We start from the raw sequence: 7897 nt of genomic DNA, 5'->3' as shown, positions 1-7897 counted from the left end.
CACAGGCCAGGCACCTGCCCCTTCTATGACGAGATGGACGCCTGATGAGTCCCTGGGCCCTTGCCAATACCATCAGTGCCTGAGAGGTGGCAGACCTTCTCTGCAATGGAGGGGACTCCAAGAACCAGAAGGCAGTGCTGGGAGCTGCGACAGGGGATAGAATGGTAATAAAATGGCAGAAGAGCCCCAGGAGCCCAGAAGCCGTGTTCCCCAGGCTTTGAGGGGGAACCCCAGTGGTAAGCAATTCCCACCACTGCCCCTCAGAATAGGGGGAGAGTCATGTGGGAAGCTGAGGGACTGTGAATCAGGAGACACGCTTATTGTCTGTCACTCTGCTATCACTAGAATGGTTCCTGGAATGGCCCTGTCAGGAGGAAAATTGCTGACTTCTTTAGAGGAACATTATTTACTTCTCCTAAATATTAAAATCAACCCCCCACTGAACCAGCAGTCCTGGAGGACTCATGAAGGCACACTGAGGGTTTAGTCTCCCTGCCTGCTTTTAGTATCAGTATCACAGAAACAGAGGAGAAGAGGTTGAAGTTTCAGTTTGTTTCCATCTAAAGTACCCCACAGATGTGAACTCTGCGTGTACTACATACCATAGCCTGCCACCTAAAGGCCTGTGTTCTGGGCAAGCTGGTTAAGTGTCCTGAGCCTCCATTTTCTCATCTGTTAAATGGACACAGTGACAGTATCTGCCTCCGCGGGCTGTTAAGAGAATACTGGCACACTGTTAGCACCCTGCAAATGTTAGTTTTCATTATTATTGTTACCGTAATTATTAAAATAGATATATTCATTGTCACATACGCTCACTTAAGGGGGCAAATTTCCTGAGTCATTGAACTTTTTCTTCTGAAAACTAGACCTCTCTAGGAGGTGCTTCCATTCTCGTTTCACTTACCACTTCCTGATATGAGAACAGAAAGGGAATTACAGACGAACTCTACGACTCTTCTTGCTTTCCCTTGAGCGGACTTTCAGTTCCTCAGCCAGACGAAGTCTCAAGGTTGGACAGATGTGAAGAGCTTCCGAATGACGATTTCCAGGACTTCAAGGAAATTCGGAAAACTTCCTGTGCGGGTGGGACATGAGTGAAAGCCAGTAATTCCACCACCAGAGAAGACAGACCTGGAATTCGGAATATGGATGAGCCAGCACTGGGCAGGGGCTGGGAAAGGAACCCAGGCATTTGGCCTTCCTGGTTTACTGTTCTCAGTGGTGCTGAAACCGTGGGAGTTGGGAGAACTGAAAAGCCTGTTCTCCTAACTTTGAACCTTAGTTACCTTGGAAATTAGATACAAACAAATAATTAGTGTTTATGGTTTCTCTCTTAAATTTCTACCTGAATTTTAACTATAACTATCATTTAACCAGAAATAAGGGAGCATGGATAACCCCAAATTAAAACTACAGCCAACTTCAGATTAGAGGGATGAATTTCTCATAGTTGAGACCCAGAAGTCTGCCGGTCTTATCCGTGCTTCCGCCACATTCCAGTTGACTGGTCCCTGGTTAATGGAGAGTTGTCTATGTTCTGTCTGCTGACATTGATGACTTTTTTTTTAAGTGTCTGCTAAGGACCTCTTTCACATTGTTTCCATTCTTCTAAATTCAGAAATCGGTTACATTTGCAGTTCACTTCATTCTTTCAGATCTTGAAACAAGGACAGAGAATGAAAATTCAAGCCAGGACATTTCACAGGAAGTAGAATTCCCTGGGGATTATTAGAAAGAGCTGAAGTGGATGTTTCCCAGTCGATACTTTAACTGGAGGAAAAGCTAGGAAAGTGAATACGAGGCAGAAAAGCAGTGGGGAATATCCTTAGAAGATGGACAAGAATCACCCTTTCCTCCAGAAAGAGACTTAGGGAACCTGTGCAGGAGAAAAATCCAACATGTGCTGTGACTGTGGAAAAAATTTCAGCCAGAGCTCACATCCAGCTGTCCACAGATTAGCCTACATTGGCAAAAAGAAACCATTTCCAATGTGGCCTTCGTGGGAAAAGCTCTGGCCAAAGCTCACATCTGGTTTTGCCACCAGAGGATCCACACTGGGGAGAAGCCCTACAAGTGCCCTGAATGTGGGAAGGGCTTCAGTGATCATTCTAACCTCCCAGCACACCAGAGTCTATACAGGAGAAAGGCCCTATAACTGGGGTGCGCTGGAAAAGCTTCGATCAGAGCTCAAGGCTTTTTATGCACTGGAGAATCCACACAGGAGAGAAGCCCTGTAAGTGTAGTGAGTGTGGAAAAAGGTTCACCAACAGCTCGCACTTCAGTGCACACTGGCGAACGCACACTGGTGAAAAACTCCACCAGTGCCCTGAGTGTGGGCAAATGTTCAGTAAGAGCTCCACTCTCATGAGCCATCAGAGGATCCACACAGGAGAGAAACCTTACGAATGTCTTAAACGTAGGAAGTTTCAGCAACCACTCAAACCTCATCGCTTACAGGCGAATTCAAATGGAGAGAGACCCTATAAATGTGAGGATGTGGGAAGAGCTTCAATCATAGCTCCAGTCCAATCACACACCAGAGAACCCACACAACAGAAATATCCTCCAAGTGTAATGAGGGTGGGAGGCGATTCAACAACAGTTCACATATTAGTGCACATCGGAGGACCACGTGGGAGAGAGGCTCTACACAGAGGGCAATGTCTTTAAAGATACTAAGGTATCTGTCCCCATGAAGGGTCTATACTGCCCCTTGCTCTACACGACAACCCACAAGGATGGAGAGAGGGGATACAGATCCCAGTGCAACAGATCTTATTTTCTCTAAATGCTCACTTGCCTTATGAAATACTACTCAGGGCTTTCCTATCCAGCCTGTTGGCATGGAAGCTGATTTCCAGAGAATTCTGAGAAGAGCTCTGAATATGACGGCATCGCCATCTCAGTGTCTTCACTGTGATTCTGTGCCTTAGTTTTCACAGTCTGGTAATATGAGGGTGAGATTCTTGTCCCTGGGACCCTCCCTCAAAGACGAGGGGAGGCTCTGCCTTCCTGTGCTAATGGCGGTGATTATGGCGGGGTCAGCTGTACAGCCAGCAATGGCTGAGCTGTTCCTTCTCAGCACTGGGCTACACACAGATTTATTAACTAAACCCATTTTTAAAGATCTTCCACTGTTTTTCCTATGCGAGGTTTAGGGCCACGGATGTTTATGTTTCCCCAATTCTTTTTCTTAGGATTTACATGGGTTACCTGAGAGAAAAACACTTTATTATATTTGGGGGAGGGAGGAGAAAAGATCATATAGAGGTTGACTTTCTAAATCATAAGCTATTCTTCCTCTCAATATACTAGGTTGAACCATATGACACTGATCTACAATATCAGTAATTTCTGATCTACAATATCAGTAATTTCATGATTCAACCGATACAGAAGTTTTGCATGGCAGAATTACTCCAATGCCCGAGGGGCTGCTGTAAAGCCACAGAGCTCATATTTATCCTAAAAATGTGAGACTGGGTCTAAAGATTGTGAAGGAGGATAATGAAGTGGATAAAGCCATCTCCGTCTGTAAATATGTCCAGAGCAGTAACTAAGAACCATGACACTGACTAAGACTAGTCTTAGGCGGAAGGTTTACCTCTGTATCACTTGCCTCTGACAAGTGCACTAGGTCCTGTCTATACTCGGGGGTCCAGGTCCTCCGGGGGAGGCCGCGTGCAGGTCAACAGCTTCCCGAGATGTGGGTGTCTGAGAGCAGAGCCCCTGGAGGGACTCTGATGTGCAGAGCGAGTGGTACTTGGAAATAAACAGAACAGTTTCTCCCTCTTAAAATGTTTCCTTGGTGTGTTTGATTTAAAAATATTTTCCCACTACTTTCCAGAAACCTAATAATTATAAAACAAAGCACGATCTGCATATATTATGATTGTATCTAATTAGACTTATAGAATGATTATTAAGTCTTTTTTTAAGAACATAAAGAACTTACCCAAATAAGGGTTGTCTGTCAAGAGCAGTCACTTTGGTGGGCTGTGGCCTTTAGATGTTGTTGTCACTACTAAAGACATTCTTTGAGTCTTCCTTTAAGGACCATCTTCAAGCCACCTGAGAAAGCCTCACGCCCCTGTACTTCCAGCACACAGAGCAAGGTCTTGCACTTGGGAAGGCAGGCTAAATAAATGCTCACAGTATCAAAAGCTTGCTTATTATCTAGCCTGGTCCTCTCTCTTGTCCATGAGATGTGGCTCTGCCCAATGTCTGCTTCCCCAAAATAGAATCTCTTCAAAGGACATCAGTTTTGAGATGCTGCTTTTGAGACTTTTAAAAGAGCCCTTTTGAGACTGGCTTTCAAAAACGTATCCCAGAAATCTGAGTTTAGAGTTTTCGTATAGCCAGAAAATAAGTCTCATATGGATTATTTTAAATCACCTCACTCCTTTCAATGTAAAATACTTTACTTAGGTGGAAATTCGTATCAAGATCTATTAGGAATGTATTAGACCACATGGGAACTACAGATTCCACGGTCTGGTGGGCATGACTCAGGCTTCCTCACTGATGTGGCCCAGGATGGGGGCTCCCACTCACCCACTTTGATAACTTTGTCCCAGCCCCAGAGAACATGACCTTCTCCCTTCACTCCTCTCCAGGACTAGAGCTCTACAGTCTCTTCAACACAGCTATGTCAGTCCTCCAGTCCAGAACACAGAGTGAAAATACTAAGTCGCATTTACTGAGTATTCATAGTGTGTCAGGCCTTATGCTGAGCACTTTATCATAGGGTCTCATTTAACCCTCTCAGCCGCTGTGAGCTGGTGCTAGGTTTACGCCCATTTCACAGAGAGGAGAAACTGCACAGAGGCAGGACTTGGGCCCTCATCTGTCTGACTCCAACATGAGTGTCTTTATCACTGTATGTCAGTCTCCCAACCGTATAAACTGCTGGGAGGCACAGCTCACATGGGGGCTGGGCTGTAAGGTCAGTGCACAGGGGATGATCGTGTATAGTCAACAGCAATCTTGAGAATCCCTCCCACAGGCCACTGGGAAGGGCGGCGTCTCTCTCAGGCCTCTGAGATGCCTATGTGCTGAAAGCCCATTAGACTGAAGCGTGCTGGAGGCAGCAGGATCCTGTCGCACATGACTGCTTTAAGAAGCCACCAAATCTTTACTGTGCCACACACACCAGGTGTTTCTTCATATATTACCTCTGACTGCCCCAACAATCCTGTGAGGTACTTGGTACTACTCTCATGTTACAAATAAAGAAACTGGGGCTAAGAGAAGCTGGTTAACTTGCCCAAGGCCACTCAGCCAGTAACAGGGACCTGTAGTCACCTGAGTCCCAAATCGGTACCCTTGATGTATAGCAGCTCCTCCTCATCCTAGAGGCCTGGCAGGAAGACACTGGGGTCAGTGGGAGGTACGGAGGTCCACCCAGTCCCACACATGCAGGGAGGCATCGCTTGCTGCAGACAGCAAAGTTCTCGGTTTGCGGGGGTGCCAGGTGTGGGTGGTGACCAGTGGAGCTGTGTCTATCCCATTGCCGTCTAGGAAAATGTGACCTCTGTGAGTGAACAGAGGTTCTACTTGGCCCTTCATTCCATCCCAAGACGTAACATCATAGATCTGGACTGTCCCATCAAAGCCTGAGGAAGAACAAGAAAAGAGAGAGCTGACACTGAATCTCTAAAATCATTTGTATAGTTTGCTCTACAGTGCAACAGGCTTTGAGATGAGGAATCAAATAGTAACAAGACACTTAATGGCCACCTGAAGGGTATGGACATCCTCCCTCATGCCCGCAGCTGCCGACTCCATGGGGCATGTGACAAGTATCTGCTGGATGTCTATTTCATACCAGGACTGAAGCTAATCCTGGACATACATTCTTTTAATCCTCGCAACTGTGTGAAGTTCTTAATATTTACCCCAGGAAACTGAGGCTTAAGAGACTTTTTCAAACCTTTCCACTTGCCCCAAATTCTAATCATTCCCCATCGGGGTCCCTCTCAGCAGATGGCCTGTCTCTTAGTGGGGAGAAAGAAGCCTTTACCGGAATAGTCCCATGTTCCTCCACGACCTAGTTACCCCCACACTCAGTCCATTCTGCTGTCTTTTGTTATCAGAGAGCCAGTCCCTCTATCCATGTTTGCTTCTTCTGCCCTTCCTGGACCCTGCCATTACCAAGTATCACTTTTTGCTCTCTTGATTATTCTTTTAACCTCTCCCCCGCTCAATGGAGGCTTCCCATCGGTCTTTAGGGACCCACATTAAATTCCCCCATTCAAATAGATGCTGCCAGGCCAGACCCAAGATCTGACTGCTAGGTGGCCTGCTACAGTTCAGAAAGCAAGTATCCTGAGAAGCACTCCTGAGGTCTTACCACCTTTTTCTGGTACAGCCATGGCTGTCCCACTCCCTTATTACCTGAAGGCCTCTCGACCAACCTCAGAACGGAATTCCTGCTAAGGACAGGAAAGGCCAGAGCAAGGAAGGGCCCGCCCCTGAGGACCTGGAGAGTTAATGTGGGGCTTCTCTGTGAGCAACTTGAACTTCTGCGGCCAGATTTACTATGGGGCTTCAGGCTCCTTCCCGAGCACCATCCAGCCCACCGGAAGGGAAATTCAAATAACAGACACAAAACCTGCTCAGAGGTACCTGAAATGGCCAAGCAGTTCTCCAAGCCTGGAGCCCAAGTCACTCGCAGCAGCTTTGGGTCAGGGCTAGGTGTGGACACTGGGCACTGGACTGAGCTCACAGGATGACAGAGATCACGGGGATCAAGAAGACAGAGCTGGCCATCTGAGCAGAGGCTGGCGATGCTGGGCCCAGGGCCCCGGGCCGTGACCCCAACTTCCGCATACCACCTCGCTCCACCAGACCCAGGGCTGGGGCTGCCATTCTCTGACGGGGCCCACTTCTGGCGGGTGTCTACGAGCCCCAGCCGGCCTGAGGTGCAGCAGAAGGCAAAGGTGTCTGCATCCAGGACCTGCAAGCTACTTAGCTCCTCGCTGTCACTGACACCTGGAAGACAGAGAGCGAAAGACAAAGGCTGCAGGAGTCAGATGGGTCTGGCAATTTGGTAGGGCGGGCTGGTCACAAGCCCTTCCTCTGGGACACCTCCCCAGTCCCAGGTAGAATGAACCACATCTGCTCTCTCCTGTTCATCTCGCCATATTCCACTCAGCTGGGTGGATGCTGGTCCCCAGGACTGCCTCCCCCAGTCACAGAAAAGGAACCCCTTGAGGCCAGGGCTTGCTTCTCATACATCTTGTATCCCTAGTCTCTGGCATTCAGGGTTGAATTCAGTTCAAACGTGTCTGAGCAGGGCAGGGCGATGGGTACTGCCTGGTGGAGCCAGAGAGGGTGAACCACGCTGTACCTGAGGTGTACATGGTCTTCTGGGATTCCAGATCCACCACCTGCAGACTGCTGAGCCGCGCCCCGTGGAGGACTCCGGGTGCTACTGCTGGGAAGATGGCCACCCTAGGCCAGAGATGCCCCTCTTTCTCGTGCACAGCAATAGTGCTGACAGCTTTAATGATATCTGAGGGAAAGTGGAAGAGGCAAAAATCCAGAATATTAATGGTTTAAAATAGTACATGGTGAAAGCTGGCCACGTACATTTAGAAGGTCAAGGAGGAAGGGAGCTGACAGTTGGCAATAGAGGATATGGAGACATAAACACTCTGTGTTATGTTTACGTTTTGAAACTGTCAGAAGCACTTCAATTTCTGTGTAATTCTTCTTACGAAGTGTTTTGCAAATGGGAGATAATGAATCAGAGCCGCCACCTCAAAACCCCCAAAAGCAGTTCTGGCTTTTTACAGTTTTGTGGAGAACAAATATAGAGAAAAGGAAAGAACACGCTGATGGTGTCACACCTGAAGTGAAAATAACTAGAACAGAGTTCATGAACTAGTAT

General features: G+C 47.6%; 1 protein-coding gene across 1 annotated transcript in view; it reads right to left on the bottom strand.

Annotated features, from left to right (window-relative positions):
- Positions 1-2490: 2490 nt before the first annotated feature.
- The window catches only part of WDR73 (WD repeat domain 73), a 14135-nt gene continuing 8728 nt past the window's right edge, over positions 2491-7897 (bottom strand). Inside the window, exons 6-8 of the mRNA XM_011376131.2 lie at positions 7355-7519; positions 6631-6996; positions 2491-5618 (exon numbers count right to left, since the gene is read on the bottom strand). Of these exons, the coding sequence (XP_011374433.1) occupies positions 5383-5618; positions 6631-6996; positions 7355-7519 (767 nt within the window). The 3' untranslated portion in view covers positions 2491-5382. The remainder of the gene's footprint in view (positions 5619-6630; positions 6997-7354; positions 7520-7897) is intronic.

Source organism: Pteropus vampyrus, unplaced genomic scaffold (genome assembly GCF_000151845.1).
Source record: "Pteropus vampyrus isolate Shadow unplaced genomic scaffold, Pvam_2.0 Scaffold286, whole genome shotgun sequence".
NCBI lineage: Eukaryota > Metazoa > Chordata > Mammalia > Chiroptera > Pteropodidae > Pteropus > Pteropus vampyrus.
This window is presented reverse-complemented; position numbering and strand designations above follow the sequence as displayed.